Consider the following 26418-nt stretch of genomic DNA (forward strand, 5'->3'; position numbering starts at 1 on the left):
CAGTGTGTCGTGGGAGGCAGAAGATCTCTGGCTGAGTGCCCAGAGACTCGAGACCTTTGGGCACAGAGCTCGGAGAAAGTGACGCAATGGACTTTTAACATTGTAATCGGGGAGTTGTTTGTTATGTCTCCCCTCTCGCTGTGAAATGGAGATATCTCTTTCTCCCTTATTAGAGAGAGAGAGAGAGAGAGAGAGAGAGCCTGTGGTATGTTGAATACTGGGCGAATGAATAGTCTTTGGTCTACTGCAAGTCTGTGTCTGGTGGGGAGGGGGGCTAGTTGCTTTGCTGCTGCTTATGCATGGGGGAGCTGGGGGGGCTGTGAGGTTCTAACATTTAACTGTCATTAATTCTTGGTGCACTCTTCTGTTTTTGTGGATGTTTGCGAAGAAAAAGCGTTTCAGGATGTATATTGTATACGTTTCTCTGACATTAAATGTACCTTTGAAACCTTTGAATCAATACCATTTCTACATATTGATTATGCCCCAATATGTCATAGGGTATAGTGGTATAGTGATCACACCTTCAGGCCCTCCATTGGTTGGGGTCGACTGTGGATGTCGCGTCCCAGCTGTCTACGTAATACACAAGCCAGGGCAGGTCAACAAGGAGAGAAAGCTGTTGCCCATGTAGTAAGCTCCTCTTCACACAGCTGATGAATCCAAAGCATCGGCAGAGACTGATAGAGTTTGGCACAAGTGGCGTTGCAGGAGTGCCAGTTAGCATTGATCTCAACGTAGGACTGCGGTAGGGACTCCAGCTCCAGATTTTCCCTCGGGGTTTACTCCCAAAACTTTCCCCATGAGTGGGTATAGCCACAATGAGTCTGCATTGATATTGATCACAGCTGATTTACTTTTCCTCTGAACCCCATTCTCCTGTCTTCTTCCCATAACCTTTCATGCCCTTCCTAGTCAAGAACCTATCAACTTCTGCTTCAAATATACCCCATGACTTGGTTTCCAGAGCCGTCTGTGGCAATAAATTCCGCAGACTCACCACTCTCTGGCTAAAGAAATTCTTCTGCATCTTTCTTCTAAATAGGCATTCTACTGTTCAGACACTGTGCCCTCTGGTCCTAGAATCTATCACTATTGGAAACATTCTGTCCACGTTCACTCTATCTAGGCCTTTCAATATTTGGTAGGTAACACTGGACATCAAATTTTATCAAAAGTGTTGCTTCCTCAGAATTTTTCTGTTTATGATAGACTGCTTGAAGATGAACACAAATATAATTTCAGGCTACTTGTATCACATAGGAATTTGGAGAAACAACAAATTAATTTTTATTGAATATAATGTGTTTAATTGCATAATGGTGCTGATGCTTTGCAATAGTTCAACTAAGTTAAAAATATTTTGTTAATGATTTTCATTTGTACTCAGTGCCTGAGGCTTCTCGCTTAAGTGTCCAACAATAATTTGCCAGCATTGATGGATTCCAGTTGCCCTGGTATCTTTTCTCCATGACCGCAATTTCCTGGTGAAACCTTTCACCATGCTCGTCACTAACAGCACCAAGATTTGCAGGGAAGAAGTCTAAATGGGAATGCAGAAAATGAACCTTTAGTGACAAGTTGCATTTCATGGTTTTATATGCTTGAAGCATGCTTTCAACCAGCTGCATGTAGTTTGGTGCCCTGTAGATGCCGAGAAAAATTTCAACAACTTCCTTGAATGTCTTCCATGTGATTTTCTCCGGTCCTACTAGAAATTCTTCAAATTGCCTGTCATTGATGACCTGTTTGATTTGTAGACCAACAAAAATTGCTTTCCTTAATCTTGGCATCAGTTATTCTGGGAAGCATCTGTCTCAAATATCAAAATCCTTCATAGAAATTTTTGTGCCTGGTGATAGCAAATACCATCCTTACAGTCCTGAGCCCAATAATTATTACTAAAACCTGTCCTGCCATGCAGCAGCCACACCGCCTAAGCATGCCCAAGCATGCCTGGACAAGATAGGAAACTTTACAGCTTACATTGTAGGCCACATTTTAATTGACTTGAATTATGAATTGAAATAATAAACATAAGTTTATTTAAAAAATGGTGCGTGATAGGGAAATTTCATGGTGATTTTCATGATCAGTAGCCTAAAATTTATAAGATACACTTAAAGGTATTCAGGAAGAAAAATCTTTGTTGTCCAGTGTAATGAGTAATAATAATGACTATTATGAAACTCCAATTAGCTCACTAATGGTCTTTAGGGATGGAAATTTGCTGCCTCTACCTGGTCAGGCCCAAACATGATTTCCAATGCAAGAATATACAATGATTTCTGGTTAAATGGGATGACATCATGACTATTACATTTTGGCTCAATTAAGCAGCTGTTCCAATTAGTTGGGGAGGCAGCATTAAGAAGAGGGACGCCTCACGTCTTAATAAGCTGGTAAGGAAGGCGGGCTCTGTTGTGGGCACAGAACTGGAGAGTATGACATCGGTAGCAGAGCGAAGGGCGCTGAGTAGGCTACGGTCAATCATGGAAAACCCTGAACATCCTCTGCATAGCACCATCCAGAGACAGAGAAGCAGCTTCAGTGGCAGGTTGCTATCGATGCAATGCTCCTCAGACAGGATGAAGAGATCTTTACTCCCCAATGCCATTCGGCTTTACAATTCAACCGCCAGGGGTAAGATATGTTAAAGTGCCGTGGTTAGGACTGAGCTTTAGTTACCATTCAATGTATTTTAGTAAACTATTTAAGAACTTTTTAAAAGCTATTTATTAATGCTTTTTGAGAGGGTGATTTTAGATGCATATCATATTTATACTGAGTTAAGTATTGTATGTAATTGGTTTTGCTACAATTAGTGTATGGGACATTGGAAAAAATGTTGAATTTCCCCATGGGGATGAATAAAGTATCTATCTATCTATCTAATAAAAGACAAGCTACTATTTCACTGAGTTAAATGAAATATAGAACTAATTAGGACACTACCAATGCCACCACAGTATGAAAAATCAGTGTTTTAGTTGCTAATAGCTATTGATGGACAAATTCATCCATTGTACTCTGCCATGTCTATGATGTCCAGGGAGGGTTAGCACCTCTGGTGAAGGGGCGTGTGTCTTTTCTGGGGCAGCTCAATCACCGTTGCTCCCCAACAGACACTCAGCTCTCATCCGTGGCTCCAAGTAGCTGTTTGCGAGTGACAGTGGTCATATCCCACTTTACCATTTCAACAGGTGGGCTAAGCCAGGTGAGGGTAGCCGAGGGGCCTCATACCCGGTGGAATAGGGGCAAGCCTGTCCCAGCATGTGAAGTCAGCTCCGGTGGACTGGCGGATGAGATCAACAGTGAGATCCAACTGCTAATAAGGTGGTTCTGCAATGTTTCGTGGAGAGAGATACGGCACAGAAGTCCACTGCACCCAAGGAAGACCCCAGTTTGTGATGACTACTCATATCACTGGACCCCGGACTCATGAAGTCGAGAGAGTCGAACTGTCCCAGTACAACAGCTTTTCAATTTTACAAGCTCTCCCACACAGGTGTCACTGCCATCATCAGATATGATGGACAACCAATATGCTCCATGTTCTTTTGATTGACTGTAAATGACCTAAACTAGTACTCACAACTATTGCAAATAATGGACTGTCTTCATATAATGCTTTCGACAATTGCATCCTCCAAATCTTCACTTTCATTGCAACATTCAAACCAGTTGTCAATATCTTCAAATTATTCATAGTTCCTAACTTATTAAAGTAGTGAAATCATTTCATTTTCACTCTCGGCTATATATTGCATCTTCAAGCCTGAATGTTTGAAACCACAGTGAGCAAAACAATTCTAAGTTGTTTTACGGCTTATTTCTCACTAGCTATCAGTAACAAAAATCACTGCTTTTTGAACACAAACACACACAAATGATGCTCTTTAAAAACTGTTTGCTCTAAGCACGGTGTAGTGTCTAACGGCCAGTAAAGTTCATGCGACTGATGCTAGTTAGAAACCGTTTGGCAACGGCCTCCTGTCCCAATTAAGCAGCACAGTATCTCAAAGAAATGAAGAAAATCTTGATTAGTTCAATTTTAATCTCAATTTTCTCAATTAGTTTTTGTTCTTTAAGAGTAGTGCCAACCAAATGGCTGCCCGATTAACCAATGGACCAATTAATCAGAATCCACTGTATTTAAATATCTTCTAAAGTGATATCATAAATCATTCAGTTCAAGAATAATTAGGGATGAGTAATAAATGTTGGCCTAGCCAAAAACCCTGTGGATGGATAAAATAAAATGTCATCGAACTCTCTTCCAAATCAGGTTTTCTTTGAATGGAAGAAGCCTTGCATTCTATTTATTTATTTAGTGATACAGTGTGGAGCAGACCTGTCCAGTTCTATGTGCCATACTACCTTAACAACACCAAAACCCTTAGTAACACAAACCTAATCACGGGACAATTTACAATGACCAATTAACCTACCCGATACATCTTTGGACTGTGGGAGGGTACCAGAGCACCCAAGGAAAACCTATGCATTCCATGGGGAGGATGTACAAAGACTTCTTATGGAATTGAACTCTGAGCTCCGGAACGCCCCGAGCTATAATAGTGTGCACTAACCGCTATGCTACCATGGCAACCGAAGAATTCCGCTCACTCTTTGTTCATAAATGTAATCTCTTCATTCTGATACATCCCTTGTGGATATGTTCTGCATTTTGGTTAGTCCTTCAAGATTGTAAAGAACAAAGAACAGTACAGCACAGTACAGGCCATTCGGCCCACAATGTTGTGCCAACCCTTAAACCCTGCCTCCCATATAACCCTCCACTTTAAATTCCTCCATATACCTGTCTAGTAGATCCTGAACTCTACATCGGACTCGAAGGAAGTAATAATACTTGTGTGTAGTGGGTTAAAGTGGTCCGCTCAGTCGCTATTGATTGTCTGCGTTACATTATTGTTCAAAGTCACAGTTCCATCTCCAAGCCCAATGACATAGAATCATTTGCAGACGTAGCACAGAAACAGCCCCTTCAGCCCATCAAGTCAATGTTTACTATCAACCATCCACTTATACTAATCCTACATCAATCCCATTTGTTTATTCTCCACACATTCTCATTTTTCTCCAACTTGCTGGCAACTTATACTGGTCAATTAGCCAAGCATTCTGCTATCCACCATTGATGGCTGTTGCTTCAAATGCCTGGACTATCAGTTCTAGAGTTCTATCCCTAGACTTTCTGCTTCTTTACATTTCCTCAGGATGCTACTTAAATCCAGATTTTGATGAGCTGTCTTAATGTCATATTAAATGTCACGTTTGTTGGATAACGCTCCTGTAAACCTCCTTGGGACATTTTGCTGCCTAATAGCAATGAATGCATTAACATTTGAGGGGCGTTTGATGGCTCTAGGCCTGTACTTGCTGGAGTTCAGAATAATGAGGGGAATCTCACTAAAACCTATCGAATATTGAAAGGTCCCAGTAGAGTGGATGTGGAGAGGATGTGTGTGGGAGTCTACCACTATAGTGGGGGAGTCTAGAACCAGAAGGCACAACCTCAGAATAGAAACTTTAGAATAGAGGTGAGGAGGAATTTCTTTAGCCAGAGGGAGGTGAATATGCGGAATTCATTGCCACAGATGGGTGTGGAGGCCAAGTTTCGGGGTATATTTAAAGCGGAGGTTAATAGGTTCTTGATTAGTTAGGACGTCAGATGTTATGGGGATAAGGCAGAAAAATGGGGTTGAGAGGGATGATAAATCAGCCATGATGAAATGATGTAGAAGACTCAATGGGCCAAATGGCCTAATTTTGCTTCTGTACCTTATGACCTAATGTCATTTATGTTGTTACCAATTTTAAACTTTTTTTCCTGTGTAAACAAACCCAAGTGCCTTACACTGTGCATTAGCTTATCATCACAGTTTAACCCAGTGAAGGAGTTTATCCAAAGTGTTTAATGTGAAACCCATTCAATGGAAGTCAAAGGTATTAACTTGAATCTTTAACATCAGTAAATGTTTATAGAAAATTCAACATAGTGCTATAAAAATGTTTAGTGTTTCTTTTACACATCTATTTTTTCTTTTGCTTGGTAATGCATAACTATTTTCAATTTGGCAGTGGCTGTCATATCCTTTGTACTACGCCTGGGATTATGGTTTCGGGTTGGTAATGTACCTGTATCGAACTGAGAGCGACAGCATGGAACATTCCTACTTTAGAAGGGCTAAAGAAAACAGAACAAATTCTATGATAAATTATTCTACCTGCAATGTGATCATAACATGCATAATTATGGATAACAAGAAAAACAAATAATTTGAACACTTACTTCATCACAAGTATATAGCCTGCGTACATCAGGATCAGGATAAGGCCTTCCCACCTCAAAGAAATAAACAAGATATCCATGGTTAGGGAGTAAAACAGGAACAATACATTACACTGTAATCAATATGTGGATTAAGCACCCTTTAAAGCAAACAGCCTGCAGACATTTGTGGGGATGGTCAGTTCTAATACCTATATGTTTAATGGTAACTAAACAGTACTTTGTCCCTTCTATTCTTGCTCTGTGAATGCCAGAATTTGAGCTTGAGGATTGATATTGTTGCCATTGGCTTTCAAAACATTGAGAAAACTTAAACACAAGAGATTCTGCAGATGCTGGAAATCCAGAGTAACACGCATTGGAGGAACTCAGCAGGTCAGGCAGCATCTATCGAAAAGAGTAAACAAATGACATGTTGTTCCGAGACCCTTCATCAGGACTGGAAAGGAAGGGGGAAGATGCCAGAATAAGAAGATGGGGGAAGGGGAAGGAGGACTAGGTGATAGGTGAACCTAGGTGGGTAGGGAAGTTAAAGGGCTGGAGAAGGAGGAATCTGATAGGAGAGGAGAGTGGACCATAGAAGAAAGGGAAGAGGAAGGGGACCGGGGGGAGGTGACAGACAGGTGAGAAGAGGTAAGAGGTAAGAAACAAGAGTGGGGAATAGAAAAAGAGGGAAGGGAGAGGGAAAAAGTTACTGGAAGGAGAAATTGATTGTATTGGAGGCTACCTAGATGGAAACTTTCCCATTTATGAAAGCAAACAGTTAAACTATCCAAGGGCACATTGAACTGAATCACCACATTCATGGTGAAGGGCCGGATCATCACTTGGCAAAAACCTGTGCTGGCCTACCATAGTTTCAAAACTTGACATGCTGGACTAAATATTCATTACTTCATTTTGTGGCAGAACACAATGTTACAACAGGCCATACTATCAGATATATGAAAGACTTAATGGACAACAATGGACCTCTAATCACAAGGCATATATATTTTTGACACTAGCTTGATCTCTGTCCAGAAAAGAAAAAATCAAATCTGTATTTGCAAATTGTTATTGATGTATTTATACCATTATCATTGTGACAGAGGTAGATAGGGTAATGAGGAAGGCGTTTGGCATACTTGCTCTCATCAGTCAAGGCACTGATCATGGGACATAGGGTGTGATGATACAACTGAACAAATTAGTGTTGAGATTGGACTTGGGGTATTGTGTGCAATACAATCCTCACATTGCTCACCTCTGGAAAGGATATTGTTAAGCTGAAAATGGCATGTAAAGATTTACGAGAATGTTATCCAGGTCTGGAGGGCTTGAGTTATAAAGAGAGGCTAAAATTAGAGAGCATAGATTTAAGATGAGAGGGTAAAAAAATAAAGGGGGCTGGGGTGCGAGTAGAGAGCAGTTGTGCTGCCAGAGATTTGGGGAAGTAGGTAGGATTATAATGTTTAAAAGTCATTTGGGGAGGTTCATAGATGGAAAAGGACTGGAGGAAGAAGGGCCAAATGTGGGCAAATGGGACAAATTTAGGAAGGTATGTTGGTTGGAATGGATGAGTTGGGTGAAAGGGCCTTTCTCCAAGCTATATGCCTCTATGACTATTGTGTAAAAACTCAAGATCCTTTGATTAGTAAAGTTTAATTCCACTAAGTTGTCAATAATTTATAGCTACATCATTTCATGTTAAAACTTTAAAGGTAATTATTAATTCAGACTACTTACCAATCAATTTTCTCATCATACATGAACTGCAAGAAAAGAAAGTAATTAAATAATTTCACTAACCTTCTTCTCATTTCACAGAGTTTGAAAAAATCAGTTTTGCAGTGTTGTCATTCTGAAATACACTTTTCATTGTGATCACTAGTTCAGACCTGAACTTCCTTGATTGACAGCCACAGATATACTGTAACTTGTTATATAACTCCTCCTTTAGAAAACTAGGTGGCTTGCCCACCAAGGCAGAAACTGATCCTGCAGAGGCTTCATATCATAGAACCCAAATCACAGAAGTTAAAGAGAGCAGAGAAATGAAACTGACTTAAATAGAAACAGAACAAGAAAAGAGAGCACGGGATTTAAATACTAGGGGAATAGAATCCAGAGTAGGTTTGCACATATGGTTGTCAAAGGTAACCATCCTTTCTGAGAGATATCTTTTGGATAAAATAAGAATGCAGTTTGCAGATGGGTACAAGGTAGTCCTGTTATACTATTGGAAGAAGCTGAGGAGGGTTCTTCCCGTTGTCCAGACAAATCATTTAGTCAACAGGTTATCAGTCATTATTTCACGGCTGGTTGTGAGACATTCATATGTGTACAGTAATGTTAATAGGATCTAGTACTTTCCCAGTGTATATGATGAATAAGGTCTTCTTTGGGGTTCCAGCCAGTTACAGGTATCCACTGTAACAGACAATTTGATGACAAACTCTGCCATCTTCATCAAGGATGATGCCTGGGCATGTCTTGTCCAGTGATATTTATACCTCTGTCATCCATCCCTCCCGATTGATTAGTCCTTATCCAATCAGGTTTCCGCCGTCCTACCTCGCTTACAATCGAATTCCAGTTTTTACTTGGAGCGAGACCTTTGTCTTTGTTAAAATTCTTTTCCTCTAGTTTTATTTCAATGGCTTCCTTCACCAGGTGGTCCCAAAAGCCACTGGCTTAGCACAGTAGTTTTGTGATGTCGAAGTCAGTCCTATGGTTATTACGAATGCAATGTTTTGTTACTGCTGATTTCTCCGGGTAGCCCAAGCGGATACACCATCTGTGCTCCTTGACGAGGGTCTCCACCACGCTGATATACGCTGTTTTGCATTCACAGGGTATCCAGTAAACGCCAGCCATCCTGAATGCCAGGTCATCTTTGACCTGCATATGTTGTGAATTGAGCTCCCTTACAGGTTTGTGGATGGTATTAATCCAGTATTTCTTCAGGATTCTGGCAATCCTCCCAGAAACAGTGGAAATATTGGGAGGACAGGCAGTAGTGAAGGGTGCCTCTTCATCGTTAGGTTTCCTAGTTTTTCCGTCGGCCCTTTTAAACTATTTTGAACCTGGAGAGTCTTCATGAGGAAATAAGACACACAATATTCCTACAGAATGGCTACAAAGTGAAAGAAGTCAATCGGGCCCTTAAAGGGGCAGACAGAAAATCCAGGAAACCTAACAATGGGGAGGAACCCATTACTACCACCTGTCTTCCCTATGTTTCCACAGTTTCTGGAACATCGCCAGAATCCTGAAGAAGTACTGAATCAATACCATCCACAAACCTGTAAGGGAGCTCAAATCACAGCTATTGTGGGTCAAAGATGACCTGGGTGATTCAGGACAGCTGGCGTTTATAGGGCTCCCTGTGAATGCAGCACAGTGGAAACCAACATCAAGGAGCACAGGACGTGCATCCATTTGGGTTACCTGGAGAAATCAGGTAAGCATAACACTGCATTTGCAATGGCCATAGGACTGACTTCGACATCACAAAACTACTGAGCCGTGCCAATGGCTTTTGGGACCACCTGGTGAAGGAAGCCATTGAAATAAAACTAGAGGGAAAGAATTTTAACAAAGACGAAGGTCTCACTCTACGTCAAAACTGGAATTTGATTGTATACAAGTGGGAAAACAGAAACCTGATTGGATGAGGACTAATCAATCAGGAGGGATGAATGACGGCGGTATAAACACCACCGGATTAGACATGCCCAGGCATAATTCCTGATGAAGATGGCAGTCTGTGATCAAAACGTCAGTTAAAATCAATACCTGTACCCTGCTGGAAACCCGAGAAGAATTTATTCATAATAATGTTAATATTTCAAAAATACACTCAGTAGCCACTTTAAGTATCTCCTGTATCTAATGAAGTGGCCACTGAGTGTATATCTTTGGTCTTCTGCTACTGTAGCCCATTCAAGGTTTGACGTGTTGTGCACTCAGAGATGCTGTTCTGCACATCACCGTTGTAACGTGTGATTACTGCAGTTTCTGTTGCTTTCCTGTCAGCTTGAACCAGTCCGGCCATTCTTGTCTGAACTCTCTCAATAACAAGATGTTTTCATCCACACAACTGCCATTTACTGGATTTTTTTTTGTTTTTCACACCATTCTCTATAAACTCTAGAGACTGTTGGTGGGTGAAAATCTCAGGAGATCAGCAGTTTCTGAGATACTCGAACCACTCTCTCTGGCACCAATAATTATTCCGTTGTCAAAGTTACTTAGATCACATTTTTTTCTTATTTTGTTGTTTTGATCTGAACAGCAACTAAACCTCTTGGCCATGTCTGCATGCTTTTATGCATTGAGTTGCTGCCACATGATTGGCTGATTAGGTATTTGCATTAACGAGCAGGTGTACAGATGTACCTAATAAAGTGGCTACCGAGAGTATTTCATGAGCTGTAAAGATGTTTGAAAACATCATGATACAGATGATATGTTTGGAAATCACCACTTTCCTTTCCAGACATCTAATCAAAACAGAATATTTGATAACAAATATTATGTTAATTTGCAATCACCCAACCCAATTTTGTACAGTATTTTGGTTTTTACTGTGTCAATCTTCATGATTATTTCACAAAATTTATTCGAATTATTACCAACACTGTCGTTTCGGCTCTGCTTGATATGCAAAGCTTTGCCTCTCTCTTACCGGAATATTAACATTTGCAAATACTTCACTGATAGTCCTATCTATCTATATTACTTATTTGCAGCAGATACTTATCAAGTTGATATATATTGCCATAAAACATGTCACTTCATTGTAAAAAACTGCTCACTTCAACTCTGTCCTTAGGAATTAACTTTCTTCTAATCATTGTCATGTTGAGTTTAGAGTGAAGTCGCAAAAGAACTTGCCATTTATTGACAATCTGCCATTGAGATGTTCTGCTGGTTTCCAGCTATTTTTTTGACAGCTCGGTGTATAAATAGCCAGATTCATGTATAAATAGCCAGATTCAAGGCAGTCAAAAGACTTCCAGTGCTGAAGACTGCATATCTGAAGAGAGAATCTTTAAAGCCAAATGCATAGAGCCTTGTGGAACAGAAATTTCACATTTTATATAGAGCTGTGTAGAAAATAAAAGGAAAATATAAATTTTATTATCATAAAGCTATATCACAGAGCAGCTTCATGACTGTAATTTTGAATTGACCTTCACAGCCTCTCCAAGAGGTGTACAGTATTTTCATAAGATGGCTGCCTCTGTGGTAAGGTCCTCCACTTCAAATTCTTTCCCTTCACTCTGAGCCTCCTCATTAAGAAAGCAGATGCTGTTGTATAAATACTGGCATTGAAAATAAGTAACTATGATAAACCTTTACAAAGCACTGGTTCAGCTGCACAGGAACATCTGAACTGGGTGTCGTACTTTAGAGGAACATCTAGGTGTTTCAGAGAGGGTACAAGAATTTAATAAAATGTTTCTAGGGGTGAGGAAGTTGGATTATGTGGGTATACCAAAACGAAAACTGGGTTGTTCTCCTTGGAACTGATGCAGTTGCAAAGAGAGGTTTTAAATATCTTGTTTACCGCATAAATAGAAAAAACTGTTACCATTGACAATCACGAACAAAGAATTTGTTGAAATGTCTAATACTGGAGGGCATATATTTAAAATGAGAGGGTTAAGTTAAAGGAGATGTGCGAGTCAAGATTTTTTTTACACAGTAAGTGGTGGGTGTCTGGAATGTGCTGCCAGGGGTGCTAGTAGAGGCATTTAAGAGGCTCTTAGATAGGCAAATGACTATGTAGAGAATGGAGGGACATGGAAATTATGTGGGCAAAAGGGATTAGATTAGTTAGACATTTAATTACGAGTTTAATTAGTTCAGCACAACTTCCTTGTCCAAAGGACCTATTCCTGTAATGTACTGTTCTATGCTCTAAATTAGGTCATCAGCAGCAGAATTACAAATGACACAAAGGAAAATAATTTATGCAGTGAATGCTTATGCTGTGGAAGGCCTGCAATGGGTAGCGACGGAGGCAGATTCAATTGCAGCTTAATAAGCATCCTAAAGGAAAGTTTCACAAAAATTGCTATTCCACTAGGATATAACCACACATCTAATACATCATGCAGGCCTATAATAAACTCTTTCCGTGGATCAGTTTCTCAAAATGGATGTTAGTCTGATGCATAGCTTCACTGTTGATTAGTTTGCCCAACAGTAATCAAATAAAGATCTCCATGAAAGAATTCACTTCCCTGCCCAAGAAACCAAGAACAATGATCAAATCACTGCAACCATCAATGAACCCATGGAGAGGACCTGAATGGATTGCTCTAACATGGAACCTGATGGACGGATTGGTTTTCTTTAACGATTTAACCATTCTGTAAAATATTACTGAAAACAGATAATGGTAGAAATGCTCAAAGGAGTGAAACTGTTTCTGTAGAGAATATTGAGGAAAACTACTGACTGCCTCTATTTTTCTCTTTAGAGATGTTACCGAACTTGAATGTGTTTTTAGTATTTCCTGTTTCAGCTCCTTTGATCAGTTTAGTGACTTGATCCTTGTTCTTGGTTTCTTGGGAAGGGAAGAGAGTTCTTTCTTTGACCACTATTGGGCCAAGCTGATCAACAGTGAATTGGATTTGAGTTTGAACTTTGGACTATGGACTCTATTTTCCAGTCTTATAGTTTTTATATTCTGTGTTTTTTTGCCTGATTTTTGTGGGGGTAGGGGGATTTGGGGGTCGATCTGCCTAATCCATTTTGTTTGTTTTTTTGTGTGGGGGAAGGATTTGGGAGTCGACGTGCCTGATCTGTTTTGTTTGTTTTTAGTGCCGTGAGGTGGATTTGGGGGTCAATGTGGCTGTTCTGTTTTTGTTCATTTTTTTGTGGGGAGATGCGATTTGGGGGTTGGTGATTGTACTGCCTTTCCTTTCTCTTTCTTTCTTGGTTTCATGTCTTTCATGGCTTGGTTTCTTCTTTGGAGAATTGATGAACTTCGGAGTTGTATACTTTGATAATAAATGACCTTCGAACCTTTGATATGAATCAATACATCTGACTAACACCCATTTTGAGAAACTGCTGTATGGAAAGAATTAGTTAAGGGCTTGCAGGATATATTACACATACGGTTACAACTTAGTGGAATTAACTTTTTTTATGAAATCCATTCCATTTGTGGAACTTTATTTAGCATTGATAATTTTGGAGAAATAATGTCTTTTAAATTCTAGAAAAAGTTTCTTCCCCAAGATGGGTAAGCATTCTATTCTGAATCTGCAGAAAATAATTCACTCTAGTCACTATAATGATTAGGGCACTACAATATATTATGGAAGGAACTGACAATAGATAACTGAAATGAAATATACTTAAGAACATAAGAAATAGGAGCAGGAGCAGGAGTAGTCCATCTGGCCCATTGAGCCTACTTCACCATTCAATAGGAGCATGGCTGATCTGTCCATGGACTCATCTCCACTTACCTGCCTTTTTCCCATAACCTTTAATTCCCCTACTATGCAAAAATCTATCCAACCTTGTCTTAAATATATTTACTGAGGTAGCTTCCACTGCTTCATTGGCTTTTTCCATGAAAAGAAAAATCTTACTTTCCCAGATGCCAGTTATCACTGCTGGTAACTTTTCTAGCTCCTAAGCATTTGTAAGGATGACAATTACAGGCCTTCTGAAAAAACTGATGTGAATTTTGAAGCTGGAAGAATTTTCTCTAGTTTGCCCTGCATTAAAACAGAGAAGTTGAGCATGGATCAAAAGGTTGAGCATGGTGTCCTGAGCTGCATATATATTACAAAGCAAGAAGTATCGTAGGAAAGGCAGATGAGCTCAGGGTATGGATCAACATCTGGAATTATTACATTGTAGCCATTAGCAAGACTTGGCTGCAGGAGTTCCATTGTTTTAGATGTGAAAGAGCAGGAGGTATTAAAGGAGGAGGGAAGATGTTGCTAATCAGGGAAAATGTCACAGCAGTGCTCCATCAGGATAGACTGGAGAACTCGTCTAGTGAGACGTTATGGGTGGAACTGAGAAATAAGAAAGGTATGATGACATTAATGGGACTATATTACAGACCACCCAACAGTCCTAATGATTTCAGGGAACAAATTTGTAAAGAGATTGCAGACTGTTGCAAGAAACACAAGGTTGATATGTTAGGTGATTTTTAACTTTCCACATATTGACTAGGACTCCCATACTATCAAAGGACTAGATGGGACAGAGTTTGTCAAATGTGTTCAGGAAAGTTTCCTTCATCTGTATGTAGAAGTCCCAATGAGAGAGTGTGCGGTACTGGATTTGCTATCAGGGAATGAGGCTGGCCAGGTGACAGAATTTTGTGTAGCGGAACATTTTGCATTTAGTGACCACAATGTCACTGGTTTCAAAGTGTGTATGCAAAAAGATAGGTCTGGTCTGTGGGTTGAGATTCTAAATTGAAGAAAGGCCAATTTTGATGGTATCAGAGATGATCTGGCAAGTGTGGACTGGGGCAGGCTGTTTTCTGGCAAAGGTGGACTTGGTAAGTGAGAGGGCTTTAAAAAAGCAATTTTGAGAATACAAAGCTTGAATTCAGAAGTCAGAATGAAAGGTAAAGGTAACAAGTGAAGGGAACCTTGGTTTTCCATAAACACGGAGGCCCTGGTTAAGAGAAAAAATGGAGGTGCAGAGCAGGTATAGGCAGGTAAATGAAGTGCTTATGGAGTATAAGAAATGCCGGAGAACACATAGGAAAGAAATCAGAAGAGCTGAAAGAAGGCCTGAAGTTGCACTAACAGACAAGGCAAAGGAGAATCCTGAGGGATTCTACAGATATATTAGAGCAAAAGGATTGCAAGGGACAAAATTGGTCCTCTGGAGGACCAGAATGGTAATCCACTTGTGGATCCAAAACAGATGGGGGAGATCTTAAATGAATTCTTTGCATCTGTACTTACTCAGAAGATGGACGCAGAGTCTACAGAAGCGAGGCAAAGTGGCATCAACATCATGCATCCTGTACAGATTACAGAGAAGGAGGCTTTTGCTATCCTGAGGCAAATCAGGGTGGATAAATCCCCTGAGCCTGGCAAGGTGTTCCCTTCGACCGTATGGGAGGCAAGTGTAGAAAACAATGAGACCCTAGAGAGATACGTAACTCATTCTTAGCAACAGGTGAGGTACTGGAGCACTGGAGCATTGTTGTTCCACTGTTAAAAAAGGCTCCAAATATAAATCAGGAAATTATTGGCCGGTGAGTCTGACGCCAGTTGTGGGATGGTTATTGGAAGGTATTCTAAGGGACAGGATATATAAGTATTCGAATAGACATAGACTGATTAAGGGTAGTCAGCATGGCTTCATGCATGGTAGATCATATCCAACCAATCTTATAGAGTTTTTCGAGGAAGTTGACAGGAATGTGGATGAAGGCAAAGCAGTGGATGTTGTCTACATGGACTTCAGCAGGGTCCTTGACAAGATCCTGCATGGAAGGTCCATCAAGATGGTTCAGGCACTTGACATTCAAGATGAGGTAGTAAATTGGATTAGGTATTGGCTTTGTGGGAGAAGCCAGAGAGTGGTAGTAGATGATTGACTGGAGGCTTGTGAATAGTGGTGTGCCGTAGAGATCCGTGTTGACTTATTTGTTGTTGGTCACCTATGTAAATGATCTGGATGATTATGTGGTTAACTGGATCAGCAAGTTTGCAGATTACACCAAGAGTTGGGGATGTAGTGGACAATGAGGAAGGCTATCATGGCTTGCAGAGGGATCTGCATCTGCTGGAAAAATGGGTTGACAAATGGAAGATACAATTTATTGCAGGCAAGTGTGAGAGTTTGTACCAGTAGGGCCAGCCAGGTTAGGTCTTGCACTGTGAACGGTAGGGCACTGAGGAGTGCGGTAGAACAAAATGATCTGGGAATACAGGTCCATAATTTATTGAAAGTGATGTCACAGGTAGATGGGGTCGTAAACAAAGGTTTTGGCACATTGGCCTTCATAAATCAATGTACTGAGTACAGGAGATGGGTTGAAGTTGCATAAGACATTGGTGAAGTCTAATTTGGAATATAGTGTGTAGTTTTGGTCACCTACCTACAGGAAAGATGTAAATAAGGTTGAAAGAGTACAGAGAAAATTTACAAGGATGTTGCTGGGTCTGGAGGACCTGAGTTATAAGGAAAAACTGAATAGGTTAGGACTGTATTCCTTAGAATGTAGAAGATTGAGAGGAGATTTTTTCAGATGTATACAAAATTATGAGATGTATAGATGGAGTAAATGCAAATGGGCTTTTTCCACTGAGAGTGGGTGGGACTACAACCATAGGTTAAGGGTGAAAGGTGAAAAGTTTAAGGAGCATGAGGGGAAACTTCTTCACTCAGCAGCTCTTGTCTTGTCCATACTGGACCAACCGCCACCACTGGGCTATAAATGTGCAGGAGCAGTGTGTGGTTAAGTGCCTTGCTCAAGTACACACACACTGCCTCGGCTGAGGCTCGAACTAACAACCTTCAGATCGCCAGCCCAAAGCCTTAACCGCTTGGCCACGAGCCAACTCATGGGTTGTGAGAGTGTGGAACGAGCTGCCAGCACAAACGGTGCATGCGACCTTGATTTCAATGTTTAAGAGAAGTTTGGATAGCTACATGTATGGTAGGGGTATGGAAGGCTATGTTCCCAGTACAGATCGATGGGAGTAGGCAGTTTTAATGGTTCTGGCATGAACTAGATGGGCTGAAGGGCCTGTCTCTGCGTTGTTCTTCTCTATAACACTATGACTTTAAGTGCCCAATCAGTGTAGAAGCTTTTCACCAAAACAGGACCACTATAAGGAAAAGCACTTTATCTCCTGATGAGCTACATAAAAGTATTCCAGACTCAATAAATAGTTCAAAAATTCCTAGTTAAGTTTACTTCTTCCAGTTTGGCTATGATCATTTATGATAATTTTATTATTATTTTTTTCCTCTCAAGCTATCATCCTTTTCATGAATTAATCAAATACAAGGTGACTGGTAACATGTTGAATTAAACACTAGATTGTTGTGCACAGGTGCATTTGGTTATAGCTGTCAATTACATCATATCACCATAGATGGGTATGATTTCCACTCATCTACATCTATAGAAATGCCAGGGTAAGGAAGCTGCAGATATATCAATGGTAAGTAATTTCTCAAGATGTATTGTTAAGCCAAATCTAATCAATATATTGTACATAAGCACAAAAAAGGAAGGCAAAATTCAAAAATGGCGAGCTGAAGTAAAACCAACTCTACAAAAATACTATGCATGTTGAAATCTTTGCCCAGATGCAGCCTGTATTACAGTGATTCAGTTAGGTCTAGGGGTGTGGAGGAGTGAGAAGGGCAGGGAGCTGGCGATGCAGTGTTGTAGAACCTGACACAGCAGAGGACCTAGTTACTGACACAGAGTTCAGAGGGTTATGCTGGCTCTTCTTGGCTACCAATCATCTGCTACTTGAGCACTTTCTATTTATGGCTCTCAGTAACTTGTATTGATAGTAGATTAAACAGACAAGACATCTTTCATATACAGTACATGCTGATGTATATTACCCAAGTTAAGTGTACACAGTGAGAGGTCTTCTATTTCTGCTTCTGTCTGTGAACTTTCTTGCTGTAAGCTATACATTTTTCTACATCTCATTTTTCAGATATTAATTTTACCACAAGTCTCCCTGATGGATCTGTTCCTGAATCTTTTGAAAGCAGCTAATGTTGTTTTCTTCACAGACATTTCTCTCAAGAAGTCTTCCTGACTTACCTGTTCGCAAATCCTTTGAAAATGTGACTAACCATCTGTTACATTTTTTTCTATTTCACATTTAATGGATCCCCTTGCTACACAGGTCACTGAAACTGCATTTTAACAGCTCATGCTTGATGCTTTCTTTGTCAGTTACTTCCCAGTGCTTGCAATTTTTTTTAGCTAATCCCGAGACATCAAAATCTTACAAGTTTTGCCTTCTCTTGTGGCACCACAAAACTGTCAGATATTAACCTTTAATTCTCCAGGACATGTTGATCTTTGGATGATCTACAGACTCAGTCTCAGAAACACGAAATGAACCTTGGGTAGGCTTCTCTGTAACTCACCCACTACTAAACACTTGGTGGCCATTTTACCTCCTGTACCTAACAAAGTGGCAACTGAGTGAACGTTTGTGGTCTTCTGAAAGTAGCCTATTTACTTCAAGGTTCAATGTGCTGTGTATTCAAAGATACTCTTCCGCACACCACTCTTGTAAAGCATGGTTATTTCAGGTTACTGTATTATTATTATTATTATTATTTATTTTATTTCTTACATCCAAGGGAGTAAAAATCTTTACGTTGTGTCTCCGTCACAATGTACAAGCAATAAAGAAAGAAAATGTGGGAGGATATTGGCCAAACATTAAGACTGTATACATAATTGTTTTGTGTACCTGTATGTACAGTCAGATACACAATCAAATCAATGTGCATTGATAAATCTGATGGCCTGGTGAAAGGAGCTGTCCTGGAAACTGATGGTCCTGGCCTTAATGTTGCCTTCCTGTCAGCTTGAACCAGTTAGGCCATTCTCTGCTGACCTCTCCCAATAACCAGGCACTTTTGCCCACAGACGTGTCGTTTACTGGGTGAATTTTGTTTCTTGCACCATTCTTTGTGAACTCTAGCGACTGCGGTGCATGAAAATCCCAGGAGGTCAGCAATTTCTGAGTTACTCAAACCACCCCATCTGGCACCACCAATCATTCCACGGTGCAAGTCACTTATATCACATTTCTGCCCCATTCTGATGTTTTGTCTGACCAACAGCTGAACTTCTGTACCATGTCCACATACTTTCTGTATTGAGTTGCTGCCACATGATTGGCTGATTAGATTTTTGCATTAACGAGCAGATGTACTGGTACTGGTGTACCAATCAGAGTGGCCACTGAGTGTATATGCACGAAGGTTTATAACTAAGTTCTAAACAGGATGGAGGGAACCAAGGAATGTCATGACTGAGCACACAAAGGCCAGCAAGGATATTTTGAGGACTTCCAGTTGGCAGTAACAGCTTCTTGTTGGGCAGATTTGTCAGGCTAATTACTAATGGCACTCAATAAACTGCACCGGAACATTAGTGGAAGTGGCACGCTTTATATATTCGGATGCTGTCAATTCTTACGCGAATTTCAGGCAGGTCAAGGCAAATAATAGAAGAACCATTGATTTCACAGTATCAAAATGTCCCAAACCAGTGCATGAGAATGTTATCAAACAATTGGTACTGAGCCATAGAAGGGAAAACCAAAGAACTGGTCATTTGGGTAGAGTTAGAGGTTTGTTTCAGAGGGAAAAAAGAGAACTAGGGGAACATGGAGAAGATTGGCAAATGAAAGCAGGAACATTGGTGTCATCAGTGCTCTAGAGATTAAATTAGGAGATGTTGAGAACAGTAGACATAAGTGGAGGGATGGCAATAAGGAGATTACTGTGGGAACTGGTGAGGGCCGAAAAGGCCAAACAGCTGTGTTGTATTTTGTAAAGAATTATTACAAATTTAGAGTAGTCACGTCACTTCAAAAGCTTTATTTCTGTGGTAGAGATTTCAGAAATGGGAACAGATGAGGAGATGGAAGGATTTGGAAACAAGATTCAGAAACTTATAATCAATATTTTTCTTAACAATGCAAATCAGTAAGCACATTGAGAGACATTTTGTGGGTTACTATATGTGCAGTCTTTGATCACATCAAAATGTAGGCTGGTCAGAATGCTGAAGGAAATCTCTGCCAGGATGAATATAGAATCTGATAATGTAGAACAGTAGAGGGGTCAAGGCATGATATTAAGACAGAGCAGGGTATCATCTGTGTAAATGTGTGAACTAATGTTGCACTTTCATAAAATTTTGACAAGTAGATACATTCAGAGGTCACTTTATTAGGTATACCTGTACACCCACTTGTTCGTGTAAATATCTAATCAGCCAATCATGTGGCAGCAAATCAAAGCATAAAAGCATGGTCAAGAGGTTTAGTTATTGTTCATCCAAATAATAGAATGGGGAAGCAGTGTGAACTGAGTGACTTCGATGATTGTTTGTGCCAGATGGGGTGGTTTGAGTATCTCAGAAACTGATAATCTCCTGGGATTTTCATGAACATTTACATACGTTTACATAGAATGGTGCAAAAAAAACAAACAAATAAAACAATGAACAGCAGTTCTGAGGGTGAAAGAGAGAGGTCAGAGGAGAATGGCCAGGCTGGTTAAGGGCTGTCGTGAACTCAAGTAAGCATGTGCTACAACAGTAGTGTGCAGAAGAACAACTATGAACATGCAACACGTTGAACCTGGATTACAGCAGCAGAAGGGCACACCGGGTTCCACTCCTGTATCTAATAAAGTGGCCACTGAGTATATGGGGGAAAACCAAGGACCAAGATCAGAAGGATGAAGAAAACTCACTGCTGGTGATTCTTTTACTGGTGACTTGATTTATAAGAATCACGTTAAGAAGGAACGTTTACATAAAACATCAGTACAATAAACATATTGAACCCAGTCTAAATAAGACATAAAATCAAAACATACACCTGCATACATGGCTTGTAAACCCATTCTCAGTTACCTCTGATGGTAGACAATCACTTGACTTCATCTAGAAGTACTAGTTTGATTTGAATTATACATATCAGTATCCCAGTGATATCAGTAAGTAGACCTGGACCATGATGTATATCACCACTATTGATAGGGCACACTTAATATATAAGACAGAGCCGTTAGGAATTAGTGATATGTCTTGCATTTATGTTTTGGGAAATAAAACTTAGCCAGAAGTAGAACAAAGACTTTCACTTACCACAATAAGCAGAATGACTGACAAAGTATAGTATAGCGAATCTCTGAACACAGACCACTGAGTGAGATATACAATCTGAAAAAGGCAGAAAGTAAATTTACTGAAGAATACAGAATTTCTCATGAGAACTTTTCATTCTTTTCGCCTGCAGTTACCTTAGCTGTATTCAGTGCCTCTGGCACTTCCAATCAACATACCAGTACTGATATGACATGAGCCTTCAAACATTCAGAGAAATGCAAAAACACAAAGAACAAGAAGTGCCTAAACTCCTGTGTTTCCATGTCTCACTTTATAATTGTGTTCTTTTATTCTTTGTTCTTATCAAATACTATTCTTCTTCCTAAATAGCAGGTACCCAACCTACTGGGAGGACTTCATCAGAATTTCTCTCAAACTTGCCACCAAGTGCTGAGAAAGGTGGAGAGGGGAATAACTAAACTCCAAACTCAATAGAGCAGCAGAGGCAGCTTCGCCAGAAGGACTGCAGAGATTCAAAGGATTTGGGATGGGCAGTAAGTTGTGAAAATCAGAACCCCAAAGCCTTAGGTCCTACACCACCAAGTTCAGAATCAGAATTATTTATCACATGTACTTTGAAAGATACAGTGAAAAGTGTTGCTTGCACAATTATTATCCTACATCTATCAGACTCCTGAACTAGCGAAGATAACTTCATTCCCAACTACTCTGAACAGATTCTACAACCTATAGACTCACATTCAGGCGCTCTTTACCACTTGTGTTCTCAATATTATCTTTTATTTTCAGAGTCACAGGATCATTCCCATAAGAAGGCAGAAGGCTTGGTTGCAGTGGCCTCTTCAGCTCCAACCAATAATGTAACTGTTCATCCTTTATTGTTCATCTTTCTTATGATAGCAAGGCATTGCCGGATATTAAGAATGCCAAATACTGCAAGTCTGCCACTCTAGTGGGTTGTTAGATAGCGGTGGAACTGGACTTGTTCCATACTGTGTTGTTGCACTTAGGGAAGAAGGCACTGAAGGCAGTGTGTGGAGGCGGTATACGATCCATAAAACGGCGCAATTGATTGTCTTGTACAGTTTACTTGTGACCGCAATACTCTGTTGGCCATTAGTAATGCAGAATACTGCATGTCTGGTTCACTGGCGAACCAGTGTTGCATCTTGGTGGAATGAGTCTCTGGCTGAACGTACTCCTGTGCCTAACCAGTACATTATGGAGTGGATGGGAGACATTGTCCAAGATGGCATGCAACTTGGACAGCATCCTCTTTTCAGACACCACCGTCAGAGAGTCCAGTTCCACCCCCACAACATCACTGGCCTTACGAATGAGTTTGTTGATCCTGTTGGTGTCTGCTACCCTCAGCCTGCTGCCCCAGCACACAACAGCAAACATGATAGCACTGGCCACAACAGACTCGTAGAACATCCTCAGCATCGTCCGGCAGATGTTAAAGGACCTCAGTCTCCTCAGGAAATAGAGACGGCTCTGACCCTTCTTGTAGACAGCCTCAGTGTTCTTTGACCAGTCCAGTTTATTGTCAATGCGTATCCCCAGGTATTTGTAATCCTCCACCATGTCCACACTGACCCCTTGGATGGAAACAGGGGTCACCGTTGCCTTAGCCCTCTTCAGGTCCACCACCAGCTCCTTAGTCTTTTTCACATTAAGCTGCAGATGACTCTGCTCACACCATGTGACAAAGTTTCCCACCGTAGCCCTGTACTCAGCCTCACCTCCCTTGCTGATGCATCCAACTATGGCAGAGTCATCAGAAAACTTCTGAAGATGGCAAGACTCTGTGTTGTAGTTGAAGTCCGAGGTGTAGATGGTGAAGAGAAAGGGAGACAGGGCAGTCCCCTGTGGAGCCCCAGTGCTGCTGACCACTCTGTCTGACACACAGTGTTGCAAGCGCACGTACTGTGGTCTGCCAGTCAGGTAATCAATAATCCATGACACCAGGGAAGCATCACTGTCAGCTTCTCACCCAGCAGAGCAGGGCGGATGGTGTTGAACGCACAGGAGAAGTCAAAAAACATGACCCTCACAGTGCTCACCGGCTTGTCCAGGTGGGCGTAGACACGGTTCAGCAGGTAGACGATGTCATCCTCAACTCCTAGTCGGGGCTGGTAGGTGAACTGGAGGGGGTCTAAGTGTGGCCTAACCATAGGCCGGAGCTGCTCTAGAACAAGTCTCTCCAGGGTCTTCATGATGTGGGAGGTCAATGCCACCGGCCTGTAGTCATTGGAGCCACTGGGGCGCGGCGTCTTCGGTACAGGGACGAGGCAGGACGTCTTCCACAGAACAGGAACCCTCTGGAGTTGCTCTCCGGTGTTTGCTTGGTGAAAGACAAGCTGAATTGTGTTTGTTTGCGGTTACACTAGCACGTGAGGAGGAACTGCTGTGTGCTTGTTCCTGCAGAAACATGGCTCCAGGGCACCATTCCGTGTGCCATCAATCTTCACACCACGTCACTCCTTTGGGCTATTTTGTTTCGTGACTGCATACTTTCTGCTATTGTAGCTGTAGGTGCTATATGTGCTGTGAGCTGTGAGTGATTGTTGTCACTATGTTTTGCACCTTGTCCCCAGCGGAACGCTGTTTCATATGGTTGAATGACAGTTAAACTTGAACTTGTCTTTTGCACATTGGTTGTTTGTTAGTCTTTGTCTGCTTATGTAGAGTTTTCATAAAATTCTATTGCATTTCTGTTTTCCTGTAAATGTCTGCAAGAAATGAATCCCAAGGTTGTACAGCATATGGTGACATAAGTATATGTACTTTGGTAGTAAAGTTACTGAGAACTTGGAACATGATATCATAGAAACTGGGCCTGTTGGTGTACCTACACATTTTATGGAAGGCGATTTTACCCAACGCGACATTGCCCCAGCTCATGATTTCCCAGAAATGTTGCCTGGACTGGACGACTTGGTTAATAAGAGAGAATACATAGGATGGGACTACTTCGTCTGGAGCATCTGAAGCTGAACCTTGCAGAGGATTTTAAAATTGCAGATATTTTAAACAATTGCAGAGATTAAGGGGATTTGTGAGGCATGTTGCTCACACAGAGGCTGGTGGGTACTTGGAATAAGATGCCAGCCGAGGTGTGCTTCACTTGCAGCAGGAACTGCAGTGTTTGTGTGCAATTGTGTGACATTTATTGTTTACAGAAGAGAATAGGAGAGCATTACATAGGTTTCAGAAATGAAATGGCAGTCAAAGAGACTGCACTGTCACATCAACGTCTTGCACCCAACATTTGCCACCCACAATGTTCAATGGCCAGTATTATGCAAAATAACTTGTGTGTTCTCCCTTCACTGATTGCAGCTTTTCTGTTCAGAACATAAGACACTGGAGCAGAATTAGACCATTCAGCCCATTGAGTCTTTTTTTGCCATTCAATCATGGCTGATTTTCTTTCCAATCCCATTCTTCCTCCTCTACATAATTCTTAACCATTTTACCAGTCAAGGACTTATCAATCTCTGGTTTAAATATACACAATGACTTGACCACCACTGCCTTCTGTGTGTTCATGCACCTCTGGCTGAAGAAATTCCTCCTCATTTCAGTTTTAAAGGATCATTATTTTATTCTGAGGCTGCTCAGATCATCTTTCAAACTACAAATCGTAGACACTGTCCCTCTGACCAGCCCGCTCCGTGCATTGCCTTGGGATTAGACAGGACCGCATCATATCTAATGTTAGTAGGCTGCTTACATACTTGCAATGTCGAAGTAAACATAATATTGTTGGAGGATCTGTGGAGGGAAATGGGCAGATGACATTTCGGGTCAAGACCCTTCATCGGAATGGCTGATGTCAGCCCTTCTCTGTGTGTCTCCTCGCCCGTACGGCAGCCCTCCTGCCATTGCACTGTGATTGTCACGGAGAGAGCTCTGTGAGCATTCTCTCACTTCCCAGATCAGCATGGCAACGAAGCACTAGCTGGGAGATCTGTCACAGCTCCTGATGGGAACAACATACAAATCCTGTCCCAGTGCACATCACTCTGTGCATGACATCAGACTGCATCTTTCAACTGCTCTGTCCAATTTCACCCGTTGTTTGTGGGGATCCAGGAGAGTGACTGATACAAAACAGAGGGATCAGGATCAGGGATGGGATACTCAGGCCCTCATTACAACTGCACCACTTGGGAAGATCTTGCTTAATTGTTGTCCTTTCTCTCTTCTCTTTCTCATTGGGTGGAAGATACAAATCCCTTAAAGAATATAACACCCGGCACAAGAACAACTTCAATCCCCCTGTTATAAGACTATCTGATAAAAATAAATCCTTAACCTCACAATCGACCTCATCATGCCAGGCTTGTGTTGCACTTTCATTTAACTGTATCACTGTATTCTGTGTTCTACTATTAATTTTTCCCTATACTACCTTGATGTACTGATACAGTGAAATGAACTGTTACGGATGGCATGTAAAACAGTTTATCACTGAACCTCAGTACATATGACAATAATAAACCAATTATCAAACTCCATATGTAACACACACACATAAACACAAGAAAATCTGCAGATACTGTCAGTCCAAGCAACACACACACACACACACACACACACACACACACACACACACACACACACACACACACACACACACACACACACACACACACACACTCACTCCACCCCCCCCCGCCCTCCCTCCTCCCCCCCCCCCCAGGCAGTGTCCATGGACATTTCAGGCTGAGACCCTTCATCAGGACTGGAAAGCAAAATGAGATGTCAGCGTAGGAAGGTGAGGAGAGGGAGGAGGAAGTACAAGGTGGTAGGTGATAGGTGAAACTGGGAAACTGGGAGAGGGAGAGGGGTGAAGAGCTGGGAAGTGATTGGAGAAAGAGATAAAGGGGGAATCTGATAGGACCACAGAGGAAAGGGAAAGGGGAGGAGCACCAGAGGAGGTGATGGGCAGGTAAAGAGAGTGAGAGCAGGAAACAGGAATGAGGGAATGGTCAAGGAGTGGGGCCAGCAATTACTGGAAGTTCAATAAATCACTGTTCATGCCATCAGGTTGGAGGCTACCCAAACAGAATATAAGTTGTTGCTCCTACAACCTGGTTGTGGCCTCTTTGCAGAAGTAGAGGAGGCCATGTCATGCCAGATTGGGAATGGGAAGTAGACTTGAAATGGTTGGATACTGGGAGATCCTGCTTTTTCTGGCAGATGGAGTAAACTCCATATATCTTGACTCCCTTAAGATTTA

General features: G+C 41.3%; 1 protein-coding gene and 1 long non-coding RNA gene across 2 annotated transcripts in view; one reads left to right on the plus strand and one right to left on the minus strand.

Annotated features, from left to right (window-relative positions):
• The window catches only part of LOC140724832 (sodium/potassium/calcium exchanger 4-like), a 334703-nt gene that overhangs the window by 72712 nt on the left and 235573 nt on the right, over nt 1-26418 (minus strand). The window contains exons 7-9 of the mRNA XM_073039498.1: nt 21186-21260; nt 8045-8070; nt 6317-6370 (exon numbers count right to left, since the gene is read on the minus strand). Coding sequence (XP_072895599.1) covers nt 6317-6370; nt 8045-8070; nt 21186-21260 — 155 coding nt within the window. The remainder of the gene's footprint in view (nt 1-6316; nt 6371-8044; nt 8071-21185; nt 21261-26418) is intronic.
• LOC140724833 (uncharacterized) overlaps nt 1-26418 on the plus strand; it is an 88789-nt gene that overhangs the window by 44085 nt on the left and 18286 nt on the right. The gene's annotated exons all lie outside the window — the stretch shown is intronic.

The sequence above is a fragment of the Hemitrygon akajei genome, chromosome 3 (assembly GCF_048418815.1).
Source record: "Hemitrygon akajei chromosome 3, sHemAka1.3, whole genome shotgun sequence".
In the NCBI taxonomy this organism is placed as follows: domain Eukaryota; kingdom Metazoa; phylum Chordata; class Chondrichthyes; order Myliobatiformes; family Dasyatidae; genus Hemitrygon; species Hemitrygon akajei.